The 21,978-nt window shown below is 40.0% G+C and overlaps 2 protein-coding genes across 7 annotated transcripts in view; both read right to left on the bottom strand.

The window, feature by feature from the left end:
• LOC124555360 (protein PRRC2C-like) overlaps window positions 1-15,012 on the bottom strand; it is a 114,735-nt gene extending 99,723 nt beyond the window's left edge. For 5 of the 6 annotated variants that reach the window (XM_047129245.1, XM_047129246.1, XM_047129247.1 and 2 more), the window contains exons 1-5: window positions 14,887-15,012; window positions 3,705-3,984; window positions 3,413-3,627; window positions 1,781-2,063; window positions 570-831 (exon numbers count right to left, since the gene is read on the bottom strand). In XM_047129245.1, the coding sequence (XP_046985201.1) occupies window positions 570-831; window positions 1,781-2,063; window positions 3,413-3,627; window positions 3,705-3,935 (991 nt within the window). In that variant the 5' untranslated portion in view covers window positions 3,936-3,984; window positions 14,887-15,012. The remainder of the gene's footprint in view (window positions 1-569; window positions 832-1,780; window positions 2,064-3,412; window positions 3,628-3,704; window positions 3,985-14,886) is intronic. The other variant, XM_047129244.1, reaches the window with a different exon arrangement.
• LOC124555992 (protein PRRC2A-like) overlaps window positions 14,849-21,978 on the bottom strand; it is a 137,210-nt gene continuing 130,080 nt past the window's right edge. Inside the window, exons 13-16 of the mRNA XM_047130036.1 lie at window positions 16,593-16,817; window positions 15,871-16,252; window positions 15,169-15,442; window positions 14,849-14,852 (exon numbers count right to left, since the gene is read on the bottom strand). Of these exons, the coding sequence (XP_046985992.1) occupies window positions 14,849-14,852; window positions 15,169-15,442; window positions 15,871-16,252; window positions 16,593-16,817 (885 nt within the window). The remainder of the gene's footprint in view (window positions 14,853-15,168; window positions 15,443-15,870; window positions 16,253-16,592; window positions 16,818-21,978) is intronic.

Here is a 21,978-nt window from a genome sequence, read left to right as displayed (position 1 = left end):
GGAAGGTCAAAGCATGTGAAATGAAGTTTTTGAGAAATATGACAGAGGTAACAAGAATAAAAAAAGATGAGAAATCAACGTGTTAGGACCCTGCAAGAGAAGATCGAGGCAAAGAAGGTTGAAAATGGGGGCATGTGAAGAGAATGGATGAAATGAGATGCCTCAGAAGATGCACAAGATGAATATCGAGGGCAAGAGGTCAATGGACATCTGGCTACAAGGAGTACAAAAACGCATCTAGAAGAGAGGGGAAGGCTGGGTCAGTGTAGCAACTGAGAGGTGGTAGGAGGAGTGAAGAAGATGGAAGGCTTGTGTTCCAAGCAGACCCTATGAGTGGCAAGAAACTGTACACGATGACAAGAAACAACCACCATCTGCAACCCCACCTTTCATGAAACATGGATGTCTTCTCTTATCATACTCTTAAGACACTAGCTAATTAAAATGCACAATTAATTCAAACCAATACAACATAAATCTCCTATTCAGCCAACACCACAACTATCATTGGTCTACTGAAATTCTACCAGGAACTCTAATTAGGAGACTGCACCAGTGTGGCAACAAACCTTTAATTTTCACAGAATCAGTATCATGTTTTTCGTTTTCAGAATGGCTCTCGTTCATAATATTTGAAGCAGAAATTTGAGAATTTTCGGCTGTAGGCGATGCCTCATTCCATATTTTGCTCTGCTCTGGAGCCTTTTCTGGCACTGATACTACAGTTTCACCTTCTGTTGAGGAAGGTTCTAAATTATTTGGCTGAATCTTCTGCCATGGACCTCCTGTATCCACAGATTTGGACTCATTGTTTTTTTCTGATTCTATTGCCTGTAAGAAGTGTGAAAGCTTATGAAATATTTGTAACATAATATTGATAAATCAAATAAAAATAACTCTGTACAATATATAATTAAGCCACAAATACCTAATGTGGCACACAAATGACATAATGAGTGCCAAGACTAAGTTCAAATGCCCCACATTGCAATGATGCTGACTTTTAAAAAATCTGTTATTTGGTCTTGATATTAATATTTTTACTTTTTCTGCCAATATTTCTGTGTGTCCAAATATATACATTTAAATGGTCTTACGTAAGTGATATGGTACTTTATATCTACAACTAATTTCTTCAGTAATTAACAAAATTTATATACTTATCTAAATCCAAATGAGCCAAGTGTGCAACTGTCAAAAGCAAAACAAGATAAAACTCATCCAAGCTGTATGCATAATTTTCAAAGTATCCAAAACATTAAAAATTTTCTTGTATTGATTAATAAGACAATACTTCAAATGAAAATATTTTTGGAAAAACTAGTATATATTTATAGTCTTAAGGCTGACTACACAATTATAGGAAAATCCAACATTTGTTTACATGTATGAGCAGTTTAAAAACACTTTTCAGAAACTTTTGTGGGGCCAGTAAATGCTGGGATGGTTTCTCCCTCCCACAAATTGAGTCGAAATTTAAAAATTAATAGTATTATTGATTCTCACTTTGTTTATCTCTTACCCTGCAAAATCTTGCTATGCAGTTTGCTTTACAGTTCCTGAAAACAATCCTTTTCTTTTAAGCATACTTTTACACTGACTACAGCAAATGTTCCATTGTTTATCAATTACTATCCAGATGTGTTGCAGGCACAGCATGAAAGGACGAGAACACAATATGTCTAGTTAAAAGCACACCTCTAGCACCAGACAGTACAAAATAAGCACTAAATTCAGCACAGATTTTTAACATTTAAAAGCCATCTGGTGTATGTCATACCTGCCCCTCCTTCATTTCTTGCTTTATTTCTTCTGCAGGTACTGGGGTTTGATTGGACAAAGATCGCATTAGCTGTGTCAGTGTGCCCCTTTTCTGGTCATTGCGAAGCTCTGATGCTTCTAACTTCTCTTTTGTAATTGGCCCAGGTGCATGACGTACAGATTCTCTCCGGTCCTCCCTGTGGTTATCCAATTTCTTTTCACTCTTCAATTCAGCAGACTGCACTTCTGTCGAATCCACCCATGTAAAATCACGGGACTGTTTATCACCAGCATGCGAAGCTCTGGAATTCAGAATGGTTAGCAACTCAATGTATTACCACAAGATACTAGAACAGTACATATTTAGGTTTTATTCACAGTCCAGTCACAACAATGTCAGCACTGCCTATGTTCGATGCCAGTGTGCAATAAACACACACGGACGGAAGCTGGTAGCACTAGGAGAGGTGGATGCGTGAAGTGTCTTGGGGAAGAGAGAGGGTGGGGGGAGGAACAGTGCAGTCATTGTCATAATAGGAAAAGGTGACAATTTACCCTACTCCCGAAAGGACGTCATCATTGGCTTTCAGACCAAGGGTGAAAGCACTTCCAAAATGGCTACAAGTGTTCACTTGCCACTGTGGTTAAAGTATACCATGTGCATGGCTAAATGGCACTATGCAAAGCCAGCACTGAGGCAACTGTGGTGCACCATGGTCTGTAGATGACAGGTAAAAAACTGCAGAGATGACTAAGGGCTGGAATTTGTATGACAATACTGCAACTGGATGTTCACTGAGTGGCAGCAGGTGGCCTTCTCAGATGAATCGGGTATTATGACCCACTGGGTAGATGGCCGTTTGTGTGTATGGTGTGATATGCCTTGAAGCAAATACCCTGCAACAGTTATGCCCTGGGGATTTCTTTTGTGGCATTCCTTGGGTGATCTTGTTAGTCTATAGGGCACAATGGACCAACACAGGTATGCAACAATTTTTGGGGACTATGTCCACCTACCCCTACACGTCATTTGTTTTTCCTCAGCACAATGGCACCTACCAGTAGAGCAATGTAATGTATCACACAGCTTGCAGTGTATGTGCGCAATTCGAAGAGCACCATGCTGAGTTTACCGCACTTCCCTCGCCACCAAATTCCCAGGATTCAAATCACATCAAGAATCTGTGGGACCAACTTGATTGGGCTGTTCGTACTATGGATCCTCAACCGAGAAACCTAGCACAGCTGGCCATGGCACTGGAGTCAACTGGAGTTGACTTCTTCCTGCAGTCAGTGCTGCAAAAGGTGTTATTTGTTATTCTAGCTTTTGACAGGTGATCACTTTAATGTGACTGGTTGGTTGTTTTGGGGAAGGAGACCAGACAGCGAGGTCATCGGTCTCATCGGATTAGGGAAGGATGGGGAAGGAAGTCAGCCGTGCCCTTTGAAAGGAACCATCCCGACATTTGCCTGGAGCGATTTAGGGAAGTCACGGAAAACCTAAATCAGGATGGCCAAACGCGGGACTGAACCGTCGTCCTCCCGAATGCGAGTCCAGTGTCTAACCACTGCGCCATCTCGCTCGGTTAATGTGACTGGACAGTGCATAAAAATGACATCATATACATTGCAGAAATAGCGCATTTGTTACCTGACAAGATCCTTCTCTTCCCTAACACTGTCCCTCGAAGATCGAGATTCACAGCTGCCAGCTCTTCGGGCTGCAACATCTTGTTCTTTCTCACACCAATCTTTGTTATCCCCTTCTTGAGATTTCTTCCAGTCTTTGTTGTCGTGCCAGTCATCAGTTTGTTTGACGGGTGGACAAACTGAATTTTTTTCCATAACTGAAACTCCAGAAGGCTGCTGCAAAATAATTTATTATATCAGCCACATGCAAAAGCACACAAAAATAATTTTTTTCTGCTACACAATACACTCACATGTCTGTCCACAACATCACATTTAGTATCCAGTTCTCTCGATTCCTCGGGAAGCCTAACATCCCTCTCCTTTTCCCTCATTTCTCTCACAAGATTACCATCTCTATGCTCTTTAGGAGCTTCAGGTTGATCACACTTCCTCTCATAGTCCTGCCCTTTTTCATATTCTAGAGAACTACACCTATACGTTCTCTGGTATTCTGGCGCTGCATCAAAGTAATTTCCCGTCATTTTTCTGGAGCCATTTTCAGAGTATGGTCTGTAGTCCCTGGACCTGAACCTGAAAACAAATAATAAAACTTAAGTGAAAATAGTTCATGAACAAGGCAGTTCTATTGTAGTCTCAAACGTGGAATAAATGGTAATTGTGAGTCAGAGAGAAGTGAAAAATATCATTTTATACACAAAATTCAAACTTCGTTTGGACCTACTTTGATAATTTGACATACAGGTTGTTTACAGAGGAAAAAGGTATCAGATATGAACTGATTTCGGTAGTGTCTCTGAAGGGCAAGATAGCATGTCAAACACACACGAACACGGAGTAAAAGCAATAAATATATGTGTGGGAAGATGCCAGTTGGGTGACATGTGACACTTACAGCCAACTAAATCAGCCTCGATAAAGTGAAGTTTGAGATGACACTCTTAATCCCTCCCTGTGGAAATCCGAGTACTTACTTGCACAATTGACAGTTTCCATGAAGTTTCAGGATTACAGCCAGACAACCTCAACTTCTAGCCGCAATATTTCTGCTCACAACCATTCAGCCATCTTCAGGTGGGTGTTTTAACACTGGAGGTTGCTAGTTCACATCACTAACTTCATATCAAAAAATTCACACAGAGATACATACGCAAAGGCAGCCACTACAAGAGGGGCCTCGGTAGAGCTTCGTGTTCTCTTCAAATACTACTCCATTTATGACACGCAGGGGTATGGAAATGGTGATACTACATGTGCGCTCTCTATTGGTATGTGGGCTTGCGAGTTAAAATTCAGATGTCAAATTAATAAAATTAACTGTCACTAGGTATGTCACTAGTCATAAAATGTTTCTTTTCTGTAAATATTAAAGAAATCACTGGATCCCACACCTCATCAAGTTGAAAGCCTCTGTGTGTGCTGTAATTTACCTAATATTTTCCTCACGATTCCTATGTGAGCAATATGTAGGAGGTTGTAGCATATTCCTATAGTCATCATTTAAAGTTGGTTCTTGAAACTTTGTGAGTAGCCTTCTCAGGATAGTTTATATCTACCTTCAAGAGCCTGCCAGTTTAATTTCTTCAGCATCTGTGTGACACACTCCCATGGGTCAAACAAACCATTCACCATTTGTGCGCCCTTCTCTGTACACATTCAATATGCCCCGTTAGTCCTATTTCATACACGTCTCACTCACTTGAGCAATATTCAAAGATGGGTCACATGAGTGGTTTGTAACCAATCTCCTTTGTGGATTGATGGCATGTCCCAATAACCTGTAGTCTACCACCCACTGTACCCATAACTGAGCCTAGGCGATCACTCCATTTCATATCTCTACAAAGTGTTACACCCAGGTATTTGTAGGAGTTAGCTGATGCCAACTGTGACTCATTGGTATTATAGTTATACGAAACTACTCTTTTTTTTTGTGCTCAACTTTACATTTCTGAATCTTTAAAGCAAGTTTCCAATTTCTGAACCACTTTGAAATCTAATCAAGATCTGACTGAATATTTATGCAGATTCTTTTAGAATGAAATTCATTACACATAACTGCATCATTTGCAAAAAGTGATGTTATATTTTACCCACAGTTACTCCTACCATCTGACATGGATTCTCCATCCAAGATAATATGCTGCGTTCTCCCTACCAAAACATCCTCAATCCAGTTACAAGTTTCACTTGATACCCCAAAAGAGTGTACTTCAAACAATAGTGTAGTTGTGGTACCGAGCCAAATGCTTTTTGGAAATCAAGTAATACTGCATGCGCATGCATCCGACTGCCTTGATCCTAAGATTTCAGTATATCATCTGAGAAAAGTGACAGCCGAGTTTTTCATGATTGTTTTTGGAATCCATGCTGGTAGGCGTGAAGGAGGTCATTCTGTTCAAGATACCTATTATGTTTGAGCTCGGAATATGTTCTAAGATTCTAAAACAAATGGGTGTTTAGGACAATGGATGGTAGATTTGGGGATCACTTCTACTACCCTTCTTGTATACGGGTGTAACCTGTGCTTTCATTCAACTTTTTGTTCGAAAGATGTATGACAGATTATAGTTATAAGAGGACCTAATTCAGCCACAAATTCAGTATAGAATCTGATATGGATTCCACTGGTTCTAGAAATTTGTTTAGTTTTAATGATTACAGATGTTTCTCTACACAACTGACATTAACACTTGTTCCATACAAAACACAGGAAAAACATTTCCAACGTTCCTTGAAAAAGATAAGTTCACATTTTCATGCATTCAATGTGAGCACCACGTGTTATATGACAAATATCAAAATGGTGGAACAAAAAAAACAGCTGGTCTCTCATTATCAAATTTACAGCTTCAACAATGTGATGTCACAGACTTTAGAGCATGTCTGGCAAAGGGGTGATAAAAATGTGGTCTTTTATGTAGCCCCTTAGATAAAAGTCACAAGGTGTGAGGTCTGGAGACCTGGGAGGTCACTTGTGATGAAAGATGAACTTCAAACTCCTCCTCCTCCTCTTCCAATTGAACATCCTAGAATGGTGTTATTTAGGTAATGCTGGACTTGCTTAGAGAAACACACCATGTTAAAAAGACTGAAACTGAATATAGTTTGGGGCCACAATTTTCTCAATGTGTGAACCATGTATCACTTGAAAATTGGACTCAATTCGTACAAGAGCAATGTATCACTCCCTGTCCCTCGACAGATGCTGCCGTTTGTAGTCAATTTCTAAGATTTAAAAAAAATCCAGGGAATGTAACAGCTGCTACCATAGCAGCAGCTGTGACTAGCTGAGGCAATGTATGATGGCACTGTCATTAGTTTTGTGCAAGTAGTCGTTACGTTTTGCTGTTTGGTGTAATTCTGCTACAAATATGTCACGTTAGTTAAGTGAACAATAAATTTTGAAAGCTCAAGTGGAAGGATTCAATGATTCTGGATTAAAGCAAGAAATATCTAAGTGGAAACAGTCTGAAGAAGATTCAAATTCTGGTAAATTGGAGTCTGCTACTTTTCACTGTTAATATTGTTGCTACAGATATTACTGCTGTAATTACAAATGAATTTAGTTTTATTTGTCTTAGGCTCATCTTTTTTACAGATGAATCACATGACAAAGCAGCATCTAACAGTGGTTTCCAAGATCTGTTTGGTAAAATGAGCAGGAATTAATTGAATTAGTATTGCCCTGACTGCAACATATCTCTCAGCATGCCAGAATACTTCAGACTTTTAATACAAAAGCAAATTGTGTGTGAAACTGCTCAGTAACTAACCTCGCACTTTGTTTTTGGAAGGATAATTTCATTTTGCCATTATTTTAGAATTTGTAATTTATCAAAGAACTAAAGTAAATATGAAAAATAAACCTTTAAACTCTTATCTTTTTTAGCATGTATTACCCTTCAAGATATATCAAACACATACGTGCCAGTAAAACTTTACATAATCCTTCTTTCTCTCAGAAATTTTGGTTTGCATGACATTTTAGAGAAATTAAGATCATACAGGGAGAAAAAATTCCAGTTTGACAATATTATGAAAAAGATAAGATTGCTACACACCTTATAGTGGAGACTAAGTCGCCGACAGGCACAACAAAGACATTACTAAAGAAGTAAGCTTACAGCCAGAAGGACTACTTCTGAAGAGCGCACACGTGCGCACGCATGACCCCCCCCCACCACCACCACCACCACCACCAAACACACAGATGTGTGGGGCGTCACATTATCCTCCTGGAATTGTCCAAGTCTCTCGGAATGCACTATGGGCAGGTGATCAGATAGGATGCTTACATATGTGTCACCTGTATATAGACGTACCAGGGGTTCCATATCTCTCCAACTACACACGCCCCACACTTCACCAGCTCGAACAGTCCCCTGCTGACACACAGGGTCTATGGGGTTACAAGATTGTCTCCATACCTGTACACGTTCACTTGCTTGAAACAATCTGAAACGACACTTGTGCAACCAGGCAACATGTTTCCAGTCATCAACAGTCCAATGTCAGTGTTACGAGGCGAGGTGTAAAGTTTTGTGTCGTACAGTTATCAAGGGTACACGAGTAGGCCTTCGGCTCCCAAAGCCCATATTGGTGATGTTTCGCTCAATGGGTCAAACGCTGGCACTTGTTGATGGCCCACCACTGAAATCTGCAGCAATTTGTAGAAGGGTTGCACTTCTGTCATGTTGAACGACTCTGTTCAGTCATCGTCAGCCCTGTTCTTGCAGGATCTTTTTCCAGCCGTAGCATTCAAACTCACTCAAATATTGATATCATGCCATTGTAGCAGCAATAACCGATCTAACATCTGTGGCAGACACTTGTTTTATACAGGCTTTGCCGACTTCAGCGCCATATTCTGCCTGTTTACATATCTCTGTATTTGAATACACTTGCCTGTACCAGTTTCTTTGGCGCTTCAGTGTATGGGGGTGTGCTGAAAAATAATGTCTCCAAATTTTTTAAGTGAAAGTTCTTTAAGTTTTTTAAACAAAATGAACTTTATCAATGTTTTGCATCTTCATTCAATGTATCTACATATTTATTTCTCAATGTAGTCACCCTGGCAATGACCGCATTTCTCACAAGAGGCCAGATTGGTGATACTGTCACTGTTGAATGTTCAACTTTGCTGAAGGAGCCACAACCTCACATCTGCTTGCACTGCTTGATCACTATCAAAGTGACATCCTCGACAGTGTTTCTCACATTTTGAAAATGGATGAAAATTGAATGGGGCCAAGTCAGGACTGGATGGAGGATGACAGATGACAGTGAAATCAAGGTGTCCAACTGTTGCAGATGTTGCCTGTCATTGTTATGCTGCAGGAGAAGGTGCTCTGTGAGTGAACGAACTCTTGAATTCTAAACCCAATTACAGCATGCTATTTCTCATGCAACAAAATATGGTAGATATGTTGCACACTACCATTTTACAAGCCACAATTTGGAGCCCACTAGTGGCAGAGCGCTGCAAATATGTAAACATGAAGAATAATGATGTAGACTGCTATTAACAGTTGCTTTATTTGAAAATCTTTAACATTTTTCACCTAAAAAATTCAGAGGCATTACTTTTCAGCACACTCATGTAAAATTGTATGTATATTTATAATTACTTCTGTATACCTTAGTTCAGCTAATAAAAAAATAGGGGAAGAGACTTTTTGATTCACCCTCTTTATTTTAACCCAGAATTGAAAAATATGCTGACATTATCTGAATTATATCACCTCCAAAGGGTACAATGCACATATTGTATTTCTGCTTTACAATGAACCACAGCCCCCACTGCATACAAAACACTGCATGCCCTCGAATACTGTCAAGGCTATAGGACCCATACCAAATAGGACTAACAGGTAGCTCACAAGCGTGTGGCTGATCCATGTGGCTAAGATGCACATAAGCGTGTGTGCATATACATCGTATACTTTGGCAGAAGTTACTGAACATTACCAATTCTGCTTTGCCTAATGACAATCGAGTGAGCACTTGTACACAGCCCCACTGACGACACACACTTGCATCCACTTGCACTTAGGCTGTAAATTTGCTGTGTGCTCATGCACAATGGACTTTGCTTACCACCAGAGCTGGCAAAAATTTATTTGAATGATGAATAATTAATAGAGATAAAAAGTCATGAATAACAAATATCATTTGAAAACCAATGATATAATGCTCCAGTTCTTTGTCATTTATTAAATGAATGTATTTTAGTTGCTTTTAAATTGCTTTTCAGGACAACTTTTTTTTGTCAAATATCTCATCAGAAACTTTGTTTTATTTCTGAAGATTTTCTGCTGGGACACTAAAGAAAATATGTTCTCCACATGCACAGAGGACATTGGTGTGTTGTATCTCCTGAATTCGTCTTCATTTCATGAAGATATATGACTTTCAACTCACACTTTTCTTCAGCAAACACTGCAAAATCATTAATTCAGCTGTCATTTTTGGCAAATGATTCGTTTTGATTCCACATTAGCTTCAGTTTCCAAATTAAATTCAACATAAAATTTTCTTTTTATGTCATAGCATCATTCAAAACTCTTGGCATGATTTCTTCAACATTTTTTGGCTATTGTATTTCTGCGGTTTGTTGTAAGCAAACAACAATATAGGTGAACAATTTGTTTTTACATTGTGGTGAAGGCATCAATGCTGTAATTGCAGTTGTTGTAGAGGGCAAAAAAACACCTTCCAATTCTCTTGATACTGCTACTGCGCTGCAATATTGTGGACTCGTATGTACTGAAACCTAGTGTCTCTTCTGAAATTTTTGAGTTTTGGAGCTCTATGCAACTACACACACACACACACACACACACACACACACACACACACACACACACACAAAACTATTCTATATTCTAACAGAAAGCTTACTCAGACACTTGGATGGCTTGGGAAACCCAGAAACACTGCATCAATGTTTCAGGAGCTCTTTAGGATTAAATTTTGTTGATATAAGTCATTTGCAATGAAGTTATAACTTTGGTGTGTCATTTTGTAGCACTACAAACACTAGCAAATTGAATAACTGTATCAACAAGCCATTCCTCTCTGATAGTGTGAGCAATCTTTGTACAGTAGAGGAAGGCATAGCAGATTAAGGGTTTCTGTTGACTGCATTCCTGTCTTTGGCTACTCACATAGCACACTTCTGCATGTTAGTATGGGGAGATGAGAGTACTGAAAAGTGCCGAGTCAATTGAATTGGGCTATGTCATTTCAGTAGTGTAACGGCTAAGACCATCTGCCTACGAAGTATTTTTGTGTTCAGTTGTTATGCTGTTAAGCAAGTAAAGAACACTGCAGTGCTTTACCAGGCATGGTAGTGAGTCCCTGACTTACTCCCACTTCTGAACAGACTTAATACAGTGATTTAGAAGGGGATCCACTGTTCAACTTGTTCTCCAAAATATGGTGCAACCTGACTTGGGATTTATAAAATTGTCATGTGGGGGACAGAACATAAAACTTTCAGCTTTGTAGTCCAAAACTTAACCCACTTTGCACTTCTTTCCTTCTCCTGTTCATTGCAGCTAATATTATCAACTATGAGTCCCGTAAGTTCATTTTCTCGATTTATGCACGAGAACCTACAATGTAGCTGGATTGAAGCATTTCTGTTAATAAATAAAAAAGTTTGCAATTGTAAGTTGTCACGATCCTCAACATAAATATTATTCCATTTGTTCTATCCAAAATATGTTTCAATGTCAGTGCTATTTCAGCAGCAGACTAAATGCGAGCTTTATTTCACCAGCTAGTCTTTCACTCAAATTTACAGTTGCACAGCTGAATCAACAATGTTCAATAACATTCAGCACTCAATCACCACTTCAATTTCCATTATATAGCATTATACTCAATTGCTATGCTAATACTTGGTGAATCTCAGGTATACATCACACACTTTCCCCATAAGAAACATGACTAATCGATAGCTGAAATAAACTCTAATTACAAGTACATTCCATTGGTCACTAGGTCCATTAGGACCACTACGTTGTTACAAAGCTGTATTGACTATATTTCCTTAGCTGTATATCAGTGCCAATCAGTGAATAAGTATGTGCCATGTGGTACAGAGAGGATAAACTGCCACTGAATAAATTATCACAAGTTTCTTTGACCCACGGGAGAGAGTTGCCGACATGCTGAAAAATATGAATTGGCAAAAGCCTAATAACAAAAACTTAAGAACCAGTATGAAGAGAGGAATCTAAGAATGTACTATAGGCCCCGACAGTTTGCTTCTGTAAGAAGCATGAAGACAAGAGTAGACAATTCACTGCATGCACAGAGGCATTCCATACATGAATGGAACAGGGAGAAACCTTAATATTTGTTACAATGAGAAATACCATTTGCCATGCATTTCACAGTGGTTTGCAGAGTATAAATGTAGGTGCAGATTTGCTGTTACAAAATTTACATCTACATACATACTCCGCAAGCCACCATATAGTGCACAGTGGAGAGTACATGATATCACTACAGGTCATTCACTTTACTGCTCCAATGGTGCAAGGAAAAACAACTGTCTATATATTTTTCTATGAGCCATAATTTCTTGTCTTCTAGATCCTTATGCAGAATGTATATCGGTGGTAGGAGAACTGTTCTGCAGTCTGTTCTCTACATTTTCTCAATAGTGCCTCGTAAAAAAAAAAAAAAAAAAAAAAAAAAAAAAAAAAAAAAAAAAAAAAAAAAAGGGTTATAATCTTCCCCAGGGATTTCATGAGTTCGCGGAGCACCTAAGTAATACTCACTTGTTGCACAAACCTACTCATGACAAATCCAACAGAACGCTTCTGAGTTGTCCCGATGCCTTACTGTAGTGCAAAAGGTAGCATTTGAGTAGTACTCAGAGTCAGTCACTTTAGTGTTCTGTACATGGTCTCCTTTCCAAATGAGCTACATATTCCTGTAATTCCCCCAATAAACCAAAGTCTACCAATCGCCTTCCCCTCACGTACATACACATACTGCAAACCACCATAGAGCGCATGGAGGAGGGTACTTTGTGCCACTGCCATTCATCTCCTTTCCTAATCCATTCTCAAACAGAGCACGGGGGAAGCTACTGCTCAGGTGTTTCTATACGAGATCTTACCTCGTATTCATGGTCCCTGCTTGTATGATCCCATATTGCTTGGTGACATTAAGCCTTAAGCCTTGTTATTTAATTTATGTGAATGTTTCAAGCACAACACCACTGACACTGTACCCCAACGTTATTGTATAGTTTCCAACTCAACTGCATTAAATTACATTTTCTACACTAGAAGCAAGCTGCTAGTCAGCATATCAAATAGAAATTCTGTAGAAGTCATCCTGTATCTTCCTGAAGTCCCTCCATGACAACACTCTCCCGTACACTACAGTGTCATCAGCAAAAAATCTCACCTTACTGCTCACTGTCATAACTAGGAATAACACAGTAGATATACCACCGTTCTACGGTTTATTGACACAGCACTGATACAAATAATTCTGTTACCAAGTGCCAAGTTGTAGATGAACAGTTTATGGAATATTATATAAACTGATGATGGTTATACCAATATCCAAGAAGTACAAGTGAAATGTAGAACTCTGGTGGAAATCAAAAGTCCACTGACATACTAAGCCAAGTGAATGTTGAGGTCCAAGTTCCAGTATAGCATTCAGATTCTAAGACCAGAGCGCAGCCAAATGAACATTGAACAGCAGGTCCACCACAGCGTAGTACTTCCGAATAGCGGAGCAGAAACACAACACAATGGGAACTAGCCCGTAGATGTCTGGAGCAGCATTACATAAGGCTCCATAGTTAATGGAGCCTGCGGCTGGGGTCGCTGCATATTATGGGTGGCCAATCGCTGAGAGTTACAGGTGGCCAATCACAGTGTTGTGAAGGGCGCATGTGAAGGCGGCCTGCAATGTTAGCAGCAGGCCGCACACGGAGAAGTGCAGCCAACGATGCGTATCTCAGCCGCACGTAGGGGAGCGCACTGCTGCTCAGTTCGGAGACTTTGTAGTGGTGGGTACCACACTTGCCTTATCCATGAGATCATTTATATATAGATATATATACACAGAGAGAGAGAGAGAGAGAGAGAGAGAGAGAGAGAGAGAGAGAGAAAACAACAGCGATCCTGTCACACTTCCCAGGTGTATTCATGTAGATTCCTTTGTCTTCGATGAATGCTGCCATCCAGGACAGCATACCGACTTCTGTTACTTAAGAAGTCTTCAAGCCACTCGCATAACTGAGAACCTATACTGCATGCTTCGATATCATGTAACAGTCTGCAGTGGGGTGCCATGTCAAACACTTTCCAGATATCTAGGAATACAGAATTTACCAGTTGCCTTTCATCCATGGCTTGCAGGATATCATGCAAGTAAAGGGCATGCTGAGTTTCCCCACACGCAACACTTTCTAAAACTGGGCTGATTTATGGACAGAAGCTTTTCAGTTTGAAGGAAATTTATTACATTCAAACTTGGAATATGCTCAAGAATTCAACAGCAAACTGATGTTAAGGTTACTGCTCTGTTATTTTGCAGGCACATTCTTTTACCCTTCTTATATACAGGAATTACCTGTGCTTCCTCCCCCCCCCCCCCCCCCTTCTTCTTCTTCTTCTTCTTCTTCTTCAATTCGCTTGGGACTTTATGCTAGCAGAGATATTTGTGATAAATGTGACTTAAGTGAGGAACCAACGCCAAAGAGTACACTCTGTAAATCGAAGCTCGAATTCCATCCAGACCTGGCAACTTGGTTGTTTTCAATCTTTTCTGCTGTTTCTCACCGCCTATTTCTATGTCTGCCATACAGAAGTCTGTGTGATGGTCAAATGATGGTACGCCTGTACAATCCACCAGTGTTAAAGCTTTTTTAAATGTTTAACTTAAAAACTTGCCCTTTGCTGTTTTTTACTGCCACACCAGACTGGTCAACGAATGACTGGATAGATGCCTTTGATGCACAGTTATGTCTCTGTTGGTACTTTGTGTCTCAATCTTTTTCCATAGCACTAAAAAACTTGAAATTTGTAAATGGAGGAGGGTTGTTAAGAGGTTGTGGCAGCACTGGACTAACCCTTTGGCACTCTTCTGTAAACCAAAATTTGTCCCTCTTTTGCAGCCCTGATCAGATTTCCTAACAAGTACATGAACCCACAAAATTCTGAACAATAAGAAATAGGCACCGTATGATGAGTTTGCTGTGTTCATATGGAATTCGATATCATTTATCTGTTTTTATCCTGTCTCCAGCAAAACAATGTTGTACTTGACTCAGACTACATCTGCTTTCACATGTAACCAAGCCACACATAAAGAAATAAAATATTTACATTCTAGGAAAAATCTGGAAATTTACTATGGTATGTTAACGAGACACAAGGCATAAAAATACCAACTTTTAACTGTAGAAATCAGATGAGCGTAAAAACCAATTACCTTTCTCGTTCAGTAACATCCAATGTGTGTTGATCCTTGGTTGACTTGGCATCTCTCTCTCGATGATCCCAAGTAGCAGGCTTCTCTTCAACATCACGTTCACTATCACGTTCCCGTTCACGTTCCCTCTCTCTCTCCCTATCCCTCTCCCTATCCCTATCCCTCTCCCTATCTCTCTCCCTCTCCCTCTCCCTCTCCCTATCCCTCTCCCGCTCCCTATCCCTCTCCCGCTCCCTCTCCCTATCCCGCTCCCTCTCCCTATCCCGCTCCCTATCCCTCTCTCGATCACGGTCTCTCTCTCTTTCATTATCACGTTCCTGATCCTGTTTCCTGTCCCATTCCCTGCTGTGTTCACGATCTGGTGCACTTTCACGATCACGATTCCTCTCCCTTTCCCTCTCTCTTTCACGTTCCCTTTCACGTTCTCTCTCTCGCTCCCAATCACGCTCTCTTTCTCGATCATGGTCTCCTTCCCATTCTCTATCAGAAGTTGACATGTCAGTCTCACCGTGTACACGTCTGTGTGGATGATGGCTGCTCTTCAGACCTCCACTACCTGGATGAAAGAAATTTGACAAAATTTTAGTAAAAAACACTGTTGTGTAAATTAATCACAACCTTCCCCCTCCCAAAGTAAAATGTGTTATTGTTGGAAGTACAGACATGAGGGGCAGCCAAATGAAAAGAGTGCATGTGGTGCAGTTGTGGACCCATCAGCAGCCGAATGCTTTCTACGAAACACGCATTGATCGTCTCGCCTCCCAATGGGATAAATATCTTAACATGTGTGGGGATTACTTTTGTATGGAACCATTCCATGGTCCCATCGTGGTGGGTGTTTGGTTTTCATTTGACTGCCCCTTGCAGCTGGCAAACCTTAGCTCATAGTTTGCTATGCTGTAATAATATTATACAAAATTCTCCCTTGAGACAAATTACAACTTTGAAAAATTATGCTGGCTTTATAATAAAATTGCCACATACCAGGCAATGACCCTGCGAAATTAAAAGAACCAACATGAGCTGCAGATCCATTCCAGCGAGGGTCAAACGATTGTGCACTTGTGAGTCCTTGTGAAACTGAAGTCCCTTGAGACAGAGAGCCAGAAGTGCCACTTAATGGCAAGTTAGGTGGCCCTCCTGCTCCTATACGTGACAAGTAGGAGCGTTCTGCTTGTTGCTTCTGGAATCTTGGAGGAAGGTTATGTTGGAAGTCACTCGAAAATGTTGGCTGATCATGTCTGTCTCTATAATTACGACCGTCTTTGAATCTATCAGCACGTATATCCCAATCACGTTCTCTCTCACTGCGTAGTTCACGTTCACGTTCCTTTTCACGGTCACCACGAACTACACGTTCTCCAACCTGCTCGGAAAACAAAGAAAACATTTGAAGTAATTACAGTACACAAAGTTTACCTTAACAAACATTAAGCTGTTAAAGCCAAAGAAACAGCCCAAAACAGTAAACTATCCCTTAGTTTGAAGACTTTGTATCAACTATAATTTCAGATCAAGTAACTTACACTATTTCTACTGACACTGCACAACTGCCATAATGTTACAAAACAACGTTTTCCAATAAGGGTGAAATCTGCCTATTATAGAACGTTTGAAACAAACTAAGTGGATTTTACCAACCAAAAAACTATCTACTGCAGTCATTTACTGGTAAACATAAAGTTCATTACTAAACCAATATGTACCTGTTGCAGTGATCTTAGGTCATTGGGCAATTTTTCATCGCGACCTTCACTGCTAGTTCTAGATCTGTCTCTATCCCTACATTTCTCGTTCTCATGATCCTTTTCCCAGTCCACTCTTGATGCACGATTGTGGCTATCGTCAAACTTCTCCTTATTTTCTTTATTCTCCAATGAAGCTTTCCGTCCTATTTTCTCTTCCAATTGTTGTAACTTTAAAGCTGCACCCTGCAAAACAGAAGTTAAAACCTCTTGTTATTCACGGAAAAGCCAATGAAATGTAAGGGAACATACATACGTGAACTTTATACCACAGTTTAGGCAAAAGATAATAAGAAAATCATTAGGATTGTTGAGTTTATGTGACATCCGACTTGAATTCAGTATGATTTGAAGCCACTAGACTCTACAATCATTGTACAGTGGCACAGAATCAAAGACAGCTTGAAAATATATTTTCAAGGAATAGCCTCCCACATTGATTGTGTGCAGATCCACAAAGCATAAACAGCTTATGTCACTCAACTATGAAGAACATCTTGCTAATCTATCATACCCCACAATCATGTCACAAATATCAAGACAGGAAAAATAGTTAGCCCTCTCATTCTTTGAACATGTTCGCACATGCCTCAAAACATACGACCAGGCATCATTCTGTGAAATATGAAATTATCTCTAGGATTTGTGTGTGTGTGTGTGTGTGTGTGTGTGTGTGTGTGTGTGTGTAGTTTTTCCCCCCCTCCACAGATTTAGGGGCCACTAATTAATTTCCTGGAATTCTCATGTACCTTGGTACCCCACAGAAAAATACTTCCTTCCCTTGCCTTTGCAGGTGGAGAAATGAGTCTTGGACATTAAGGGAATATTTATTTGCATACATTTTAGAGCACTAAGGGAGTTGGTGCAGATAACTTTTTATGCACAAATATGTTCCACCTCCTCTAGTATCCTCAGTATTGTGTGTAATTCCAATTCAAATACAGTACACTCACTCGGTAAATGAAATCCTGAGAACATGCTCTGGAAAAAACAGAGTTGCCAAGAAACAGCCCCTGCTCTCATATACCTCCACAAATATAGTTATATAGTCACAGTGTTCATTTAAAATTTCATGAAACATTGAATTAAAAACACACACACACAACAGTGAGAGGTCTACCCTCTACCTGATTAACTCCAAGACTATTCTGGGTCGTCTTATTTGCCAAGGCGGCAGTCAACTCAATCCATGGATTAGAGTTGGTATCTGTACTACAACATGTGCCACTAGTGTTCCTTGTACAGATCACAAATAGCTTTGTTCACTGGTGATTTGTGAAAATTGGTTCCATGGCAGGGCAATGAACAGTTAGGCAAGAGGATGACTCAGGATTAGTGAAGAATAAACCACTACATGTAGCTGCCACCAGATGGCACGTGGCAGCTCCCCAGCCTTAGTATGCAGAAGGCCATGACCAGCCTAAGATTCTCTTAACGGTCAATAGATTTCATGTAAGTTGGTGTAGTTAATCCACAAACGATTCATGATCTAGCCACAATCACACGAACAGAACTGGTTAAAATAATCTCACCCCCTTTTCCACACATATAAAAAATTTAAAATTGGTATGGGTAACTCAGTGCCCCAAGTGAGTTACTGTTGCAGAGCTGGAAAAGAAACAAACGAACAGCAAAATCGCCCACAAATAATGAACACTGTGCTGGGTGCCTTTCTGTAGAAAGTACACTGCTTACAGCAATGGAGTACAGAGGTAGGCATAAAATATTGCCTTAAGGGACACCATGCCAACTAATAATATGCACACCCAGATTGCAGTCACCATGGTAACAAGAAACAGATTCTAACATCTATAGCGACATCAAACATGACTGTCGTCACACTAGTGCCAGCCAGTGTGTGTAGGATACTGCAAAATCTATCTGAGACAATGAATAAAAAGATGTATACTCTATTATATCCATGTGGACTAACTGGAAAACATGCTTTGTATTGACCTCGCTGGGCAATGTAGTGCCCACCCTTCTCACTGGATATAACAATCTCCAACCCACTAAGACTAACTAGAAATGGAATTCCCAGAAAGATCCAAAACATCTAATTTTAGCATCCTCAGATCTGAGATTTATTCATATAAATTTGCTGAGTTTGGTGACAGAGTTAAGTAACAACACATACTAACAACAATTTTAAGTAACATGCATCTTGTAAGTGGCACAGTGTGTCTAAAATGAGTCACTTAAAATTATGGTAAATAATTAATACAATAACTGCGGCTTAATCAAGCTAATGGAAAATCCTCAATATCCAGGATGTGCCAAAGTCAGTTCTGTGTTGCATTTAAACTTGCCCAAACATGAAGACTGGTTGATGCCTACTGCACAACCAAATATGATTTTATATATACAGTGCCTTGGCTTTGGAGTATTAAGTGAAAGCTTAAACCCAACCCCTCCCCCACCCCCAAAAGAAAATTTGACACTAGTATCTGATAACTGATGCTGCTACAAATGTGTAACTAATAACAGCAGTGTCACAATTAATAGACGAAAGTTAGAAGTAAGACACACAAAAAGAATCTCAACACAAACTGAACTTTTCAACAACACTGTAAGCAAAAAACTTACTATTTAAATATAATACCACCGTACTCGATAGGGCTTGTGTATGATAAAATATTACCATATTTATCCAGGTATAAGACAAACCAGAGTATAGGCGAACCTGAATATAAGACGACCCCTTTACTAAAGAGGTTCTTTGAGAAAATTTTATGGCCGGCCGGTGTGGCCGAGCAGTTCTAAGCGCTTCAGTCTGGAACCGCGCGACCGCTATGGTCGCAGGTTCGAATCCTGCCTCGGGCATGGATGTGTGTGATGTCCTTAGGTTAGTTAGGTTTAAGTAGTTCTAAGTTCTAGGGGACTGTTGACTTCAGAAGTTAAGTCCCACAGTGCTCAGAGCCATTTGAACCCCCTTTTTTTTTTTTTTTTTTTTTGAAAATTTTATGTTTAACACATCCTGAGTAATCAAAATTATATTTTTACATATAAGCATCCATGAAATTTATAACAGTGGTTGTCAGAAATATTTCGCTGTTTCTCCGAATATGATGCTTCAGAATATGTTGAGATTTCTGAGGTTGTGGTTATGGTTACAGAAATTTTTTCCAAAAACATTGAGAATATCACATCTATGTGACAAAACAAACAAACAAATTGTAGTCTAATTAGAAAGGTTGTGTAGTGCTGCAGTACAAACCCAAGTATCAGCAATTTTGTGACACTACACAAACTTTCCGAATTCAATATAAATTTTCACGTGACTTCAGTTACCAAACCTTCATCTGCAAATATAAGGTGACCCAATATTCATCTATTACACAGTGTAAAAACTTTGTCCTCAGCAGCAGTAGATAAAGCTGTGACTGTAAGATGACCCTTTATTTTTTGAATGATGAATCTGGAAAAATCTCATCTCATAATCTTGTAGATATGGTAATTGTTCTTTAGATTCTGTGCTTACTCTGAAGGAAAAAGAAAAGATGCAAGAGCCTCAAGGGCAAGGCCATTTTACAGAGGGGTGATGCAACAGTTAGTACACATCATTGAAGGAGTATATGATGGCAAATACAGACCAAATGAAACATTTGTAACAGTGATGGACGTTGAATTAGTCACATCAATACACAGTTTAACCCCCCCCCCCTTTCTGGCAGCAACACAGGCATGTATTCTTGCACACAAATTATTATAAAGGTGCTGAATGGCATCCTGCGATAGATTGCTCCAAGCACTTTGGACCTTTTGTTGCAATTCAGCAATGGTACTTGCAGGCTCTGGAGGATGAGCATTTCCACTTCATCATGTCCATGTTTCCAAGTGGCGAGAGATCCAGTGACCTTGCATACCAGGTCAGTGGCCGTACATCATAAAGAGCACGTTTCGTTGCAGCAGCCACATGTGGAAGTGCATTGTCCTGCTGAAAAAGGGCCTCACTTTCCTGTTGAAGAAACAGCAGTAGCACAGGGATGATAACTCGTGTAATGTAGTAGGCACTTGTTACTTTACCATGCAGAAGCACCATACATGACTGCAAGTTGTAACTGATGGCACCCCAGACTATGAAGTCTGGGGTGGAACCTGAGTGTCATGGGCAAATACACTCCAGAATAGGCTGCTCACCAGGTCTATGCCATATATGTTTATGGCCATCACCTGCATACATCCAGAACCTACCCTCTTCACTGAATGGGAACAACAGAATGGCATTCAACTCTTCAATCAACTCTCTCGAGAGACCACCGTAATGTACTCGGCAGTGTCATGGTGTCAGTGATAGCTTGGCTAGATGTCCATGTGATCTTAGTCCTGCTGCAAGCAGATGGTTCCCAATGGTCCATGGTCACACAGTAAGTGCAACATGTACCTGGATTACATCCATGGATGACATTTGGTCAACCACTACTGCTCTCACAATGTGTCAATCTTGATTTGTGTGTGTAATGTGTGGACATCCCGAACCTGGTCTACTGTTGTGGAAATGCTTCAGCGAACACTGTTTAAAGCAGCAATATACAACAGATATGTTGTGCCCAACATGTGCAGCAACTTGTCAATACACCCATCTAGCTTTGCACAGCCCATAATGCAACCCTGTTCAAATGGCTGAAGTTACTGATCGGGAGTATTTACTCACCAGTGGTGCACAGTCGTACCCTAGAATCAATGTTGCACCCATTGTTCACCTCTAATCTCAGCACTGTTACTGCCTGCAGAATCAAAAAATTGGGTGCACAGACAGGCCTCTACTGTACCATCTGATAGCCTATGACCATGACAAATGAATCAGTAACACTACACTCTCTCAGTATGTACATATATCCTTGTCCCCTGTGCCCTTGTGCTAATGAACACAGTCGTTGAGAGTGTTGTATTTTTCTCTGTCTGTGTATGTACGTAAAATTTATGTATTTATCATTTGTAAATCAATTTAGCGTAATGTATAGGAAAATTTTAAGAAGAATGTCAGTATACTAATACCAAAATGTAAACACACACACATATATATATATACAAAGATGATGTGACTTACCAAACGAAAGCGCTGGCAGGTCGATAGACACACAAACAAACACAAACATACACACAAAATTCAAGCTTTCGCAACAAACTGTTGCCTCATCAGGAAAGAGGGAAGGAGAGGGAAAGACGAAAGGATGTGGGTTTTAAGGGAGAGGGTAAGGAGTCATTCCAATCCCAGGAGCGGAAAGACTTACCTTACGGGGAAAAAAGGACAGGTATACATTCACACACATACCCATATCCAACCGCACATACACAGACACAAGCAGACATTTGTAAAGGCAACTGCTTGATCTGTGTATGTGCG

This window comes from Schistocerca americana, chromosome X (assembly GCF_021461395.2).
Source record: "Schistocerca americana isolate TAMUIC-IGC-003095 chromosome X, iqSchAmer2.1, whole genome shotgun sequence".
In the NCBI taxonomy this organism is placed as follows: Eukaryota; Metazoa; Arthropoda; class Insecta; order Orthoptera; family Acrididae; genus Schistocerca; species Schistocerca americana.
Note: the sequence above shows the minus strand (reverse complement) of the source record. Positions and strands in the feature narration are given on the sequence as shown.